This window comes from Oncorhynchus keta, chromosome 11, assembly GCF_023373465.1.
Source record: "Oncorhynchus keta strain PuntledgeMale-10-30-2019 chromosome 11, Oket_V2, whole genome shotgun sequence".
NCBI lineage: Eukaryota > Metazoa > Chordata > Actinopteri > Salmoniformes > Salmonidae > Oncorhynchus > Oncorhynchus keta.
The window spans coordinates 5,355,789-5,369,584 of NC_068431.1; the positions used below are offsets into that span (position 1 = coordinate 5,355,789).

Consider the following 13,796-nt stretch of genomic DNA (forward strand, 5'->3'; position numbering starts at 1 on the left):
TATTGTATATAGCCTCCACATTGACTCTGTACCCTAATACCCTGTATATAGCCTTCACATTGACTTTGTACCGTAACACCCTGTATATAGCCTCCACATTGACTCTGTACCGTAATACCCTGTATATAGCCTCCACATTGACTCTGTACCGTAATAACCTGTATATAGCCTCCACATTGACTCTGTACCGGTCTACCACCTGTATATAGCCTCCACATTGACTCTGTACCGTAATACCCTGTATATAGCCTCCACATTGACTCTGTACCAGTAATTCCCTGTATATAGCCTCCACATTGTGACTTTGTACACTGTAACACCACCTGTATATAGCCTCCACATTGACTCTACCTAATACCCTGCATATAGCCTCCACATTGACTCTGTACCGTAATAACCTGTATATAGCCTCCACATTGACTCTGTACCTACTACCCTGTATATAGCCTCCACATTGACTCTGTACTACTACCCTGCATATATTCACATTGACTCTGTACCTAATACCCTGTATATAGTCTCACTATTGTTATTTCACTGCTGTTCTTTAATTACTTGTTACTTTTATTTCTTATTCTGTTTTAATTTTTTAACTGTTGTTGTTGGTTAGGGGCTCACTGTAAGGTGAGGTCTACTACACCTGTTGTATTCAGCATTTCACTGTAAGGTCTACTACACCTGTTGTATTCAGCATTTCACTGTAAGGTCTACTACACCTGTTGTATTCAGCATTTCACTGTAAGGTCTACTACACCTGTTGTATTCAGCATTTCACTGTAAGGTCTACTACACCTGTTGTATTCAGCATTTCACTGTAAGGTCTACTACACCTGTTGTATTCAGCATTTCACGGTAAGGTCTAACTACACCTGTTGTATTCAGCATTTCACTGTAAGGTCTAACTACACCTGTTGTATTCGGCATTTCACTGTAAGGTCTACCTACACCTGTTGTATTCAGCATTTTACTGTAAGGTCTACCTACACCTGTTGTATTCAGTATTTCACTGTAAGGTCTACCTACACCTGTTGTATTCAGCATTTCACTGTGAGGTCTACTACACCTGTTGTATTCAGCATTTCACTGTGAGGTCTACTACACCTGTTGTATTCAGCATTTCACTGTGAGGTCTACTACACCTGTTGTATTCAGCATTTCACTGTAAGGTCTACTACACCTGTTGTATTCAGTATTTCACTGTAAGGTCTAACTACACCTGTTGTATTCAGCATTTCACTGTAAGGTTCTACTACACCTGTTGTATTCAGCATTTCACTGTAAGGTCTACTACACCTGTTGTATTCAGCATTTCACTGTAAGGTCTACTACACCTGTTGTATTCAGCATTTCACTGTAAGGTCTACCTACACCTGTTGTATTCAGCATTTCACTGTAAGGTCTACTACACCTGTTGTATTCAGCATTTCACTGTAAGGTCTAACTACACCTGTTGTATTCAGCATTTAACTGTATGGTCTCCCTACACCTGTTGTATTCAGCATTTCACTGTGAGGTCTAATACACCTGTTGTTTTCGGGCGCACGTGACAAATAAACTTTGATTTGATTTTGATTTGTAACGCGTGTGTGTGTTCCCTCCGTCCAGGCGGTGTTACAGACGTGTGGTCAGTTGGAGTTAGAGGTACGTCCTCTTTTCCTGGTCCCCGACACCAACGGTTTCATCGACCACCTCACCGGCCTCAAGACGCTGCTTCAGTCTGGGACCTACATTGTGGTGGTGCCCCTCATAGGTAACTACCACACACTAACAGACATGCAGTGAATTCATCGACCGCCTCACCAAAACACTTCAGGGACTTAAGAAAGTATTCACACCCCTTGACTTTTATCACACATTTTGTTGTGTTTACATACAGCCCGAATTTTAAATTGATTAAATTTGTTTTTCGTGTCGTTGACCTACACACAATACACCAATAATGTCACGGTGCAATTCTGTTTGTAGAAATGTTTACAAAATTAATTAAAAGTGAAAAGTTGAGTCAATTCAACCCCTTTTCAACCCCTTTTGTTAGGGCAAGTCTAAATAAGTTAACGTGTTTAAAGTCGCATTAATAATTATAAATCACTATTACTGCACACTCACTGTGTCCAAAAATAGTGGTTAGCTGGGGCGGCAGCGTAGCCTAGTGGTTAGAGCGTTGGACTAGCAACCGGAAGGTTGTGAGTTCAAACCCCCGAGCTGACAAGGTACAAATCTGTCGTTCTGCCCCTGAACAGGCAGTTAACCCACTGTTCCTAGGCCGTCATTGAAAATAAGAACAAATAAATAAAAACAAAATTAAAAAAAATAGTGGTTAGCCGTTGAACGACACATATAATTAATTGTCTGTAAGGTCTCTCAGTCGAACAGTGAATTTCAAACACAGATTCAACCACAAAGACCAGGGAGGTTTTCCAATGCCTCGCAAAGAAGGGCACCTATTGCTGAAATTAGGTAAACGTTTTAAAAAAGCAGACGTTGAATATCCCTTTGAACATGGTGAAGTTATTAATTACACTTTGGATGGTGTATCAATAAACCCAGATCACTACAAAGATACAGGCGTCCTTCCTAACTCAGTTGCCGGAGAGGAAAGAAACCGCTCAGGAATTTCACCATGAGGCCAATGGTGATTTTTAAAATAGTTAAGAGTATAATGGCTGTGACGTGTGATCTGAGGATGCATCAAGAACAGTGTAGTTACTCCACAAGAGTAACATATTTGACAGAGTAAGAAGAAAGCCTGTACTGAAAAAAAATATTCCAAAACATCCTGTTTTCAACAAGGCACTAAAAGTAATACTGCAAAAAAAAAATTGGGCAAAGAAATGAACTTGTCCCGAATACAACATATTGTGTTTGGGGTAAACACAACACATCACTGAGTACCACTCTTAATATTTTCAAGCATGGTGGTGGCTGCATCATGTTATGGGTATGCTTGTCATTGGCAAGGACTAGGGAGTTTGTTTTTTAGGATTTAAAAAAAAAACGGAATAGAGCGAAGCACAGGCAAAAAAAACCCTGGTTCAGTCTGCTTTCCAACAGACACTGAGAGACATTCACCTTACATCAGGACAATAACCTCAAACAGAAGGCCAAATATACACTGGGCGGCAGGTAGCCTAGTGGTTAGAGTGTAGGGGCGGCAGGTAGCCTAGTGGTTAGAGTGTAGGGGCGGCAGGTAGCCTAGCGGTTAGAGTGTAGGGGCGGCAGGTAGCCTAGTGGTTAGAGTGTAGGGGCGGCAGGTAGCCAACAACCAACTTGACCGACTCGACCATACTCTACTCTACCCTACCCTAGCCTATCCTACTCTACCCTGGCCTATCCGACTCTACCCTAGCCTAGCCGACCCAAGCCTGGCCGACTCTACCCTACCCAAGCCTGGCCGACTCTACCCTACCCAAGCCTGGCCGACTCTACCCTACCCAAGCCTGACCTGCCCTAGCCTAGCCTGAATTCTTTTGCCAAATGATTATTTTACAACTTTTACAACTTTTCTGAGTAATGTTGACTGTTTATTTCCCTTTTTGTTTGTCTATTCCACTTTCTTTGGCAACGTAAACATGTGTTTTCCGAGTGAGAGAGACAGTTAGGCAGCCATCAATATCAGCTTCTAGGTGTTAGGGGAATGGTTAGTTCTGACTGTAGTTCTGCCCTCTTCACTCTTCTCTATCTCCTTCCTCATTTCTCCCTCTCTCTCCCTTCCTCATTTCTCGCTTCTCTCTCCCTTCCTCATTTCTCACTTCTCTCCCCCTCTTCTCTTTCCCTCTTCTCTCTCTCCCTCTTCTCTCTCTCCTTCCTCATTTCTCCCTCTCTCTCCCTTCCTCATTTCTCTCTTCTCTCTCTCCCTCTTCTCTCCCTCCCTCTTCTCTCCCTCCCTCTTCTCTCTCTCCCTCTTCTCTCCCTCCCTCTTCTCTCCCTCCCTCTTCTCTCTCCCTCTTCTCTCTCCCTCTTCTCTCTCCCTCTTCTCTCTCTCCCTCTTCTCTCTCTCCCTCTTCTCTCCCTTCTCTCTCTCCCTCTTCTCCTCTCTCTCTCTCTCTCTCCCTCTTCTCTCTCTCCTCTTCTCTCTCCCCTTCTCTCTCCCTCTTCTCTCCCCTCTTCTCTCCCCCTCTTCTCTCTCCCTCTTCTCTCCCTCCCCTTCTCTCTCCCTCTTCTCTCCCCCTCTTCTCTCTCTCCCCTTCTCTCCCCCTCTTCTCTCCCTCCCCTTCTCTCTCCCTCTTCTCTCCCCCTCTTCTCTCTCCCTCTTCTCTCTCCCTCTTCTCTCTCCCTCCTCTCTCCCTCTTCTCTCCCTCCCCTTCTCCAGTGATAACAGAGTTGGATGGTCTGGCAAAGGGGCAGGAGAGCTGCGATGGCTCTGGCAGTGGGCGTGGTGGCAGTGGTTGTCGTGGAAACGCCGGTGGTGGTGGACCGACCCACGCCCGGTCGGTCCAGGAGAAGGCTAGGGTTGCCGTGGCGTTTCTGGAGCGAGGGTTCGAGGCCAGGGAGCCCTGTCTCAGAGCGCTGACCAGCAGAGGAAGTCAACTGGAGTCTATCGCCTTCCGCAGCGAAGACACCTCCGGACAACAGGTGTGTGTTTGACGTGTATATATGAAACGTGTGCCCCAGGTCCTCTGTCACGTATTTGACCAGTCACGTCTCTTTCCCCCCTCCAGGGAAACAATGATGATGTCATCTTGTCCTGCTGTCTCCACTACTGCAAAGATGAGGCGAAGAGCTTGATGCCTGCACAGACAAGTAGCTGTCTCCTTCCACCAACACACTCATGCATGTGTTGCACAATCTGTCTATACTATATTTATTCTACCTTTACTCCTCCCTCCGTCTCATACCTTTACTCCTCCCTCCGTCTCATACCTTTACTCCTCCCTCCGTCTCATACCTTTACTCCTCCCTCCGTCTCATACCTTTACTCCTCCCTCCGTCTCATACCTTTACTCCTTCCTCCGTCTCATACCTTTACTCCTCCCTCCGTCTCATACCTTTACTCCTCCCTCCGTCTCATACCTTTACTCCTTCCTCCGTCTCATACCTTTACTCCTTCCTCCGTCTCATACCTCCCTCCGTCTCATACCTCCCCTCCTCCCTCCGTCTCATTCCTCCCTCCGTCTCATACCTCCCTCCGTCTCTCATACCTTTACTCCTCCCTCCGTCTCATACCTCCCTCCGTCTCATACCTCCCTCCGTCTCTCATACCTTTACTCCTCCCTCCGTCTCATACCTTTACTCCTCCCTCCGTCTCATACCTTTACTCCTCCCTCCGTCTCATACCTTTACTCCTCCCTCCGTCTCTCATACCTTTACTCCTCCCTCCGTCTCATACCTTTACTCCTCCCTCCGTCTCATACCTTTACTCCTCCCTCCGTCTCATACCTTTACTCCTCCCTCCGTCTCATACCTTTACTCCTCCCTCCGTCTCATACCTTTACTCCTCCCTCCGTCTCATACCTTTACTCCTCCCTCCGTCTCTCATACCTCCCCTCCTCCCTCCGTCTCATACCTCCCCTCCTCCCTCCGTCTCATACCTCCCCTCCTCCCTCCGTCTCATACCTCCCTCCGTCTCTCATACCTCCCCTCCTCCCTCCGTCTCTCATACCTCCCCTCCTCCCTCCGTCTCTCATACCTCCCTCCTCCCTCCGTCTCCTACCTCCCTCCCTCTCCCTCCCTCCGTCTCTCATACCTCCCCTCCCTCCTCCCTCCGTCTCTCATACCTCCCCTCCTCCCTCCGTCTCATACCTCCCTCCGTCTCTCATACCTCCCCTCCTCCCTCCGTCTCTCATACCTCCCCTCCTCCCTCCGTCTCTCATACCTCCCCTCCTCCCTCCGTCTCTCATACCTCCCTCCGTCTCTCATACCTCCCCTCCTCCCTCCGTCTCTCATACCTCCCCTCCTCCCTCCGTCTCTCATACCTCCTCCTCCCTCCGTCTCTCATACCTCCCCTCCTCCCTCCGTCTCTCATACCTCCCCTCCTCCCTCCGTCTCTCATACCTCTCCCCTCATCCTCCCCTCCTCCCTCCGTCTCATACCTCCTCCCTCATCCTCTCTCATACCTCCCTCCTCCCTCCGTCTCTCATACCTCCCCTCCTCCCTCCGTCTCATACCTCCCCTCCTCCTCCTCCCTCCGTCTCTCATACCTCCCCTCCTCCCTCCGTCTCTCATACCTCCCCTCCTCCCTCCGTCTCATACCTCCCTCCGTCTCTCATACCTCCCCTCTCCCTCCGTCTCTCATACCTCCCCTCCTCCCTCCGTCTCTCATACCTCCCTCCTCCCTCCGTCTCATACCTCCCCTCCGTCTCTCATACCTCCCTCCTCCCTCCCTCCGTCTCTCATACCTCCCCTCCTCCCTCCGTCTCTCATACCTCCCCTCCTCCCTCCGTCTCATACCTCCCTCCGTCTCTCATACCTCCCTCCTCCCTCATCCTCCCTCCGTCCGTCTCATACCTCCCCTCCTCCCTCCGTCTCTCATACCTCCCTCCGTCTCTCATACCTCCCTCCTCCCCCTCCGTCTCTCATACCTCCCTCCGTCTCTCATACCTCCCCTCCTCCCTCCGTCTCATACCTCCCCTCCGTCTCTCATACCTCCGTCTCTCATACCCTCCTCCGTCTCTCTCATACCTCCCTCCGTCTCTCATACCTCCCCTCCTCCCTCCGTCTCATACCTCCCTCCGTCTCTCATACCTCCCCTCCTCCCTCCGTCTCATACCTCCCTCCGTCTCTCATACCTCCCCTCCTCCCTCCGTCTCATACCTCCCTCCGTCTCTCATACCTCCCTCCTCCCTCCGTCTCTCATACCTCCCTCCGTCTCTCATACCTCCCCTCCGTCCTCCTCCCTCCGTCTCTCATACCTCCCTCCTCCTCCCTCCGTCTCTCATACCTCCCTCCGTCTCTCATACCTCCCCCTCCGTCCCTCCGTCTCTCATACCTCCCCTCCTCCCTCCGTCTCTCATACCTCCCTCCGTCTCTCATACCTTCCCTCCTCCCTCCGTCTCATACCTCCCTCCGTCTCTCATACCTTCCCTCCTCCCTCCGTCTCATACCTCCCTCCCTCCGTCTCTCATACCTCCCCCTCAAGTCCTCCCCCTCCGTCTCATACCTCCCGTCTCTCCTCCCTCTCTCATCCTCCCCTCCTCCTCCGTCTCTCATACTCCCTCCGTCTCTCATACCTTCCCTCCTCCCTCCGTCTCTCATACCTTCCCTCCTCCCTCCGTCTCATACCCCTCCTCCCTCCGTCTCTCATACCTCCTCCTCCGTCTCTCATACCTCCCCTCTCATACCTCCTCCCTCCGTCTCTCATACCTCCCCTCCTCCTCCGTCTCTCATACCTCCCTCCTCCCTCCGTCTCTCATACCTTCCCTCCTCCCTCCGTCTCTCATACCTCCCCCCTCCTCCCCTCCGTCCTCTCATACCTTCCCTCCTCCTCCCTCCTCTCTCATACCTTCCCTCCTCCCTCCGTCTCTCATACCTCCCCTCCTCCCTCCGTCTCTCATACCTCCCTCCGTCTCTCATACCTTCCCTCCTCCCTCCGTCTCTCATACCTCCCTCCTCCCTCAGTCTCTCATACCTTCCCTCCTCCCTCCGTCTCTCATATCCCTCCCCTCCCTCATACCTCTCTCATATCTCCCCTCCTCCCTCCGTCTCTCATATCTCCCCCTCCTCCCTCCGTCTCTCATATCTCCTCCCTCCGTCTCTCATACCTTCCCTCCTCCCTCCGTCTCTCATACCTTCCCTCCTCCCTCCGTCTCTCATATCTCCCCTCCTCCCTCCGTCTCTCATATCTCCCCTCCGTCTCCCCTCCTCCCTCTGTCTCTCATACCTCCCCTCCTCCCTCTGTCTCTCATACCTCCCCTCCGTCTCCCCTCCTCCCTCCGTCTCTCATACCTCCCCTCCTCCCTCTGTCTCTCATACCTCCCCCTCCGTCTCTCCCCCCCTCCTCCCTCCGTCTCCCCTCCTCCCTCTGTCTCTCATACCTCCCCTCCTCCCTCCGTCTCTCATATCTCCCCTCCTCCCTCCGTCTCTCATATCTCCCCTCCTCCCTCCGTCTCTCATACCTCCCCTCCTCCCTCCGTCTCTCATACGTCCCCTCCTCCCTCCGTCTCTCATACCTCCCCTCCTCCCTCCGTCTCTCATACCTTCCCTCCTCCCTCCGTCTCTCATACCTCCCCTCCGTCTCCCCCCTCCTCCCTCCGTCTCCCCTCCTCCCTCCGTCTCTCATACCTCCCCTCCTCCCTCCGTCTCTCATATCTCCCCTCCTCCCTCCGTCTCTCATACCTCCCCTCCTCCCTCCGTCTCTCATACCTCCCCTCCTCCCTCCGTCTCTCATACCTCCCCTCCTCCCTCCGTCTCTCATACCTTCCCTCCTCCCTCCGTCTCTCATACCTCCCCTCCTCCCTCCGTCTCTCATACCTCCCCTCCTCCCTCCGTCTCTCATATCTCCCCTCCTCCCTCCGTCTCTCATATCTCCCCTGCTCTGTCTTCTTTCCTCTCTCCCAGACGGTCCGGTGCGTTTGCGTCGGGAGGTGGTTCTCCTGACAGATGACCGTAACCTGCGGGTCAAAGCCCTGACCAGGAATGTGCCGGTCAGAGACATCCCCGCATTCCTCACCTGGGCCAAAGTGGGCTGAACCGGGTCACACACAGACCACGCCCAGAGCACCCAGACAACCAATCAACTGCTGATAACCGCTGGCCATCTCCCACCTGGAGTGGAGAAGGAGAATATACGCTAATGCAGAAGAGAAGACTGTTGTGGGGAGAGAGAGATGAAGGAGAATATACGCTAATGCAGAAGAGAAGACTGTTGTGGGGAGAGAGAGACAAAGGAGAAACTCATTTTTTTTTGTTGGTGGAAAAGCTCAAATGAAAACCTTTTAAAAAAAAAAAGCTTTTTTTTTTTGGAGGAGTGGAATGAGTTGAATTGTCTGAGAGCTTTTTTCTCCTCTCGTTGTGGTGAGGTAGGTGTGTGTGTGTGTTAACTGCTTCTCTCAGAGGGAAGGAGGAGGGAGGACAGGAGCAGGGAGAGATGCAGGAAGAACTGCAGAAGAGAGAGAGAGCGAGAGAGGAGGTGTGTGAGTGATTAACTGGCTCTCCATTCCAGCCCTTCATAACTTCGGCAGTGTGTTCACAAGGCCAGCAGCAGTATTTACCTCTGTGGAAACGACAGAGCAGAGAAGGAAGAGAGAGAGAGAGAGGTTAGGGCTGAGGAGGAAGGCCGTAGCCTGACTGATTTGTCTGTTTAACTGACATCTTGTCTGTAACCCCAGAGCAGCACAGAGAGAGGCCCTGTAGTGGCAAGGAGGGAGGCTGTGGCGATGGGTTACCAGGTTCTGGTGTATTAGATAGGGGATTGGTACCCCCGCCTTAATCTCCTTGACGCGGAGCCACGCGCTCAGCCTCGGATGGCCAGGATGTGATTTGCATCCCAGTTGCTCAGCAACAGTGTTGGTGATGTTGGTACCCCCAGCAGCTTGATGGTGACGGAGTCATTTCCAAGTTGGGGTTTCTATAAAGGAGCAGCTTAAAAAAAATCAAAAGACGAAGAAAATAGACTTTTTCTGATTTAGCATTGTGGATGTGGCGGTGTGTTTTAGTTGGTATCCAGTGTGTGTGTGTGTGTGTGTGTGTGTGTGTGTGTGTGTGTGTGTTGTTTATGCTCTACAGAAGAGCTCGTCTTTCTGCTTACATTATTTTCCACCCACAAACCGTTTGGGTTTGTTTTAAGTTTTTTAACAAGTCAAATAAGATTTGAATGATTTAATTCATCATGTAATTGAGTTTGTTTCTCTTGGGTTTTTACCACCACCTGTGGGGTAACTCAACAACTTGTTCAGCTTCTATTCATTATCTATTTTTCTTCACATTGAGTACAGAACTCTGCTGATCTGAGTGAACATAGCTAGACTGGCTAGATATGTTCAGTAACATGTGTGTGTGCGTAACAGGATTTCTCGTTACTGGTAATTGCCGGATTTTTTCCCCCCACTCCCTAAAAAATACAACAAGGTAAGGCGATAAGTATATATTTGCCTCGGCCAAATTGTCCGGAAGAATCCCATTTGCAAAAGATCGTTTTGTTGTTGTTGTTGATGTTGATGGAAATACATTTATCCTGCTTATCGGCCTGTAGGTAAATGTGCATAATTAAGTGGAATTAAATTGTCGCATTCCTTTTTCCCAGTCGTCCTGTCTTCCCACGGCATACAGAGACCTGAACATCACCTGTCAGACAGAGCTGCTGAGACTCTGGTTCAGCTCGTTGCTGGACTGAAGAGCACTTTTATAAGCCCAGTTATTATTACGTAACAATTCTACATGCAATCGCGTGTTAACAGTTTTGATTGCCACAATTTTTATTTTTAATTACCTATTTTTATTTCTCAACTGGTATGTCTTATTGAAGTGCGCCTCCAATTTGAGTGCATATGCAACGGTAAGCAGTCTATCTATCAGCGCCTCACCCACCACCTGGCAATGTGAGCTGGAGGCAATATATGCATTATGAAAACAGTGCTTTCACAACACTTGACTTTTTTCCACACATTTTGTTCTTAAAAGCCTGAATATAAAATGGGTTTGATTATGTGTCACTGATCTACACACAATACGCCCATAATGACATCACAATACGCCCATAATGACATCACAATACGCCCATAATGACATCACAATACGCCCATAATGACATCACAATACCCCATAATGACATCACAATACCCCATAATGACATCACAATACGCCCATAATGACATGACAATACGCCCATAATGACATCACAATACCCCATAATGACAAGGTGGAATTATGTTTTTAGAAATGAACTAAAAAATGAAAGGCTGAAATGTCTTGAGTCAATAAGTATTCAAACCCTTTTGTTATGGACTAAATAAGTGCTTAATAAGTTGCATGGACCGACTGTGCAATAATGTTCAACGTGATTTTTACTCATTTCAAGCACAGATTCAACCAGGGAGGTTTTCCAACGGTTCTCAAAGAAAGGCACCTATTGGTAAAAACCAAAAAAAGCAGACATTGAATATCCCTTTGAACATGGTGAAGTTATTAATTTCACTTTGGATGGTGTATCAATACACCCAGTCAATACAAAGATACAGAAGTCCTTCCTAACTCAGTTGCCAGAGAGGAAAGAAACCGCTCAGGAATTTCACCATGAGGCCAATGGTGATTTTAAAATGGTTACAAGGTTTAATGGCTGAGATAGTAGATAACTAAGGATGGGTCAACAACATTGTAGTTACTCCACAATACTAACCTAATTGACAGAGTGAAAACTATTCCAAAACATCCCATCCTGTTTGCAATAAGGCACGAAAGTAATACTGCAAAAAAAATTGGCGAAGAATTTAACTTTTTGTCCTTAATATAAAGTGTTATATTTGGGTCAAATACAACTTATTACTGAGTACCATTTCATATTTTCCATGAGGCTTTTGTGTTTTTTTTTTATGGGGGGGATAAAAAAAGACAGTAGAGCTAAGCACAGGAAAAACTCCTAGAGGAAAACTTGGTTCAGTCTGCTTTCCACCAGACACTCATCTACACTGGGAGATGAATTCACCTTTCAGCAGGACAACATCCTAAAACACATCTACACTGGGAGATGAATTTTTTTAGGGGGACAACATCCACACTGGGAGATGAAAAAACACATCTACACTGGGAGATGAATTCACCTTTCAGCAGGACAACATCCTAAAACACATCTACACTGGGAGATGAATTCACCTTTCAAACAACACATCTACACTGGGAGATGAATTCACCTTTCAGCGGGACAACATCCTAAAACACATCTACACTGGGAGATGAATTCACCTTTCAGCGGGACAACATCCTAAAACACATCTACACTGGGAGATGAATTCACCTTTCAGCGGGACAACATCCTAAAACACATCTACACTGGGAGATGAATTCACCTTTCAGCAGGACAACATCCTAAAACACATCTACACTGGGAGATGAATTCACCTTTCAGCAGGACAACATCCTAAAACACATCTACACTGGGAGATGAATTCACCTTTCAGCGGGACAACATCCTAAAACACATCTACACTGGGAGATGAATTCACCTTTCAGCAGGACAACATCCTAAAACACATCTACACTGGGAGATGAATTCACCTTTCAGCAGGACAACATCCTAAAACACATCTACACTGGGAGATGAATTCACCTTTCAGCAGGACGATAACCTAAAACACTGGAATTGCTTACCTAGACAACATTAGATGTTACAGTTTTTACTTAAATTGGCAATAAAACTATGGAAATGGCTGTCTAGCAATGATCAACAAACAACTTGACAGAGCTTGAACAATTTTTTGTAATAATAAGTGCAAATATTGTACAATCCAGGTGTGTAAAGCTCTTAGAGACTTACCCAGAAAGACTCACAGCTGTAAACGCTGATAAAGGTGATTCTAACATGTATTGACTCAAGCGGGTCGAATACTTATCTAATCAATATATATTTGTGTTTTTTAAATTTTTCTTTGACAAGAGTATTTTGTGTAGATCGTTGACCGAAAAATAAATTTTAATCCCAGTTTGTAACGTCAGAAAACATGGAAATAGTTAAGGGGTATATAATAATAATATAATACTTTCTCTGAAGGCACCCGAAAGGTTTTACTTCATATTATGAGTCTTACAAAGTTCGACCATAAACTTGGAGGCAATTATTTTAGGGATAATGGTCTGGGGCTGTTTTTCATGGTTCAGGCCCCTTAGTTCCAGTGAAGGGAAATAATTACATTCCAGCACACAATGACATTCTAGAAGATTCTGTGCTTCCAACTTTATGGCAACAGTTTGGGGAAGGCCCTTTCCTGTTTCAGCATGACAATGCCCCTGTGCACAAAGCGAGATCCACACAGAAATGGTTTGTCGAGATCGGTGTGAAAGAACTTGACTGGCCTGCACATTGCCCTGACCTAAACCCCAAAGAACACCTTTGGGATGAATTTGGAACACCAACTGCCTAATCGCCCAACATCAGTGCCCGACCTCACTAATGCTCTTGTGGCTGAATGGAAGCAAGTCCCCGCAGCAATGTTCCAACATTTAGTGGAAAGCCTTCCCAGAAGAGTGGAGGCTTATAGCAGCAAAGGAGGGAACCAGCTCCATATTAAAATGGCCATGATTTTTGGAAGGAGATTTTCAGTGAGCAGGTGTCCACATATTTTGGTCATGTAGTGTGTATATATCAAACGGTGTTTTCTCACGAAAATGCCATTTTTTATTTGGCAGCTTCATTACAGGAGTTGCATGTTTGGTTAAGATGAATAAACATAATCTAAATGTGATTTCTGTCATTCTGAACACCGTGGGTGAATGCACTAAATGGGTTGATGCAGCCGATGCGTAATTCTCCGCTAAAATGTTCAGATGTCGTCTGACGTCATCAATTAAAACGTGTTCGGTCACTTTGCCCGGCCCCTACACTTTGCTTAAGGAAACCCCTGGTTACGCAAACAACTCCTCGTGCATATGAACCCGCGTGCGTCACAGTGCTTTCGCAACCATACAACGTCACACACGCTGTAAACAAATATAACCTCTGTGAATGACATTTTACCTGACGTAAATGTTTACGTCATGTCGGCATGCTGTGATCGTTTTGTTATGCGTGCTCACGTTGTGTTACCAGTTCTACAGACCGTCCAGAGTTAGTTAGCCCTCTGTTTATTACCAGTCTATATGACGGGAACACACACGTCTGTAACAGTCTGTTAGCCAAGTCTACGAACAACTACAGATAACATTAGTACTAT

At 47.8% G+C, this 13,796-nt stretch overlaps 1 protein-coding gene and 2 long non-coding RNA genes across 6 annotated transcripts in view; 1 reads left to right on the plus strand and 2 right to left on the minus strand.

Annotated features, from left to right (window-relative positions):
• The window catches only part of LOC118381933 (telomerase-binding protein EST1A-like), a 50,329-nt gene extending 40,157 nt beyond the window's left edge, over positions 1 to 10,172 (plus strand). For both annotated transcript variants that reach the window (XM_052529217.1, XM_052529218.1), the window contains exons 16-19: positions 1,606 to 1,750; positions 4,310 to 4,572; positions 4,659 to 4,740; positions 8,494 to 10,172. In XM_052529217.1, coding sequence (XP_052385177.1) covers positions 1,606 to 1,750; positions 4,310 to 4,572; positions 4,659 to 4,740; positions 8,494 to 8,624 — 621 coding nt within the window. In that variant the 3' untranslated portion in view covers positions 8,625 to 10,172. The remainder of the gene's footprint in view (positions 1 to 1,605; positions 1,751 to 4,309; positions 4,573 to 4,658; positions 4,741 to 8,493) is intronic.
• On the minus strand, positions 5,718 to 8,487 carry LOC127933025 (uncharacterized). Its single transcript, XR_008146823.1, has 6 exons — positions 8,353 to 8,487; positions 8,106 to 8,159; positions 7,466 to 7,538; positions 6,619 to 6,769; positions 6,519 to 6,562; positions 5,718 to 5,785 (listed from the first exon to the last, which is right to left on the minus strand). It is a non-coding gene; the product is annotated as an uncharacterized LOC127933025 (long non-coding RNA).
• A 1,271-nt stretch (positions 10,173 to 11,443) lies between the features above and the next one.
• LOC127933028 (uncharacterized) lies at positions 11,444 to 12,241 on the minus strand. 3 transcript variants are annotated; one of them, XR_008146826.1, is made up of 3 exons: positions 12,093 to 12,241; positions 11,937 to 12,040; positions 11,444 to 11,575 (listed from the first exon to the last, which is right to left on the minus strand). It is a non-coding gene; the product is annotated as an uncharacterized LOC127933028 (long non-coding RNA). The 3 variants fall into 3 exon arrangements; XR_008146827.1 differs by having other exon boundaries at positions 11,456 to 11,575; positions 11,885 to 12,040; XR_008146828.1 differs by lacking the exon at positions 11,444 to 11,575 and adding an exon at positions 11,660 to 11,742.
• Positions 12,242 to 13,796: the final 1,555 nt, after the last annotated feature.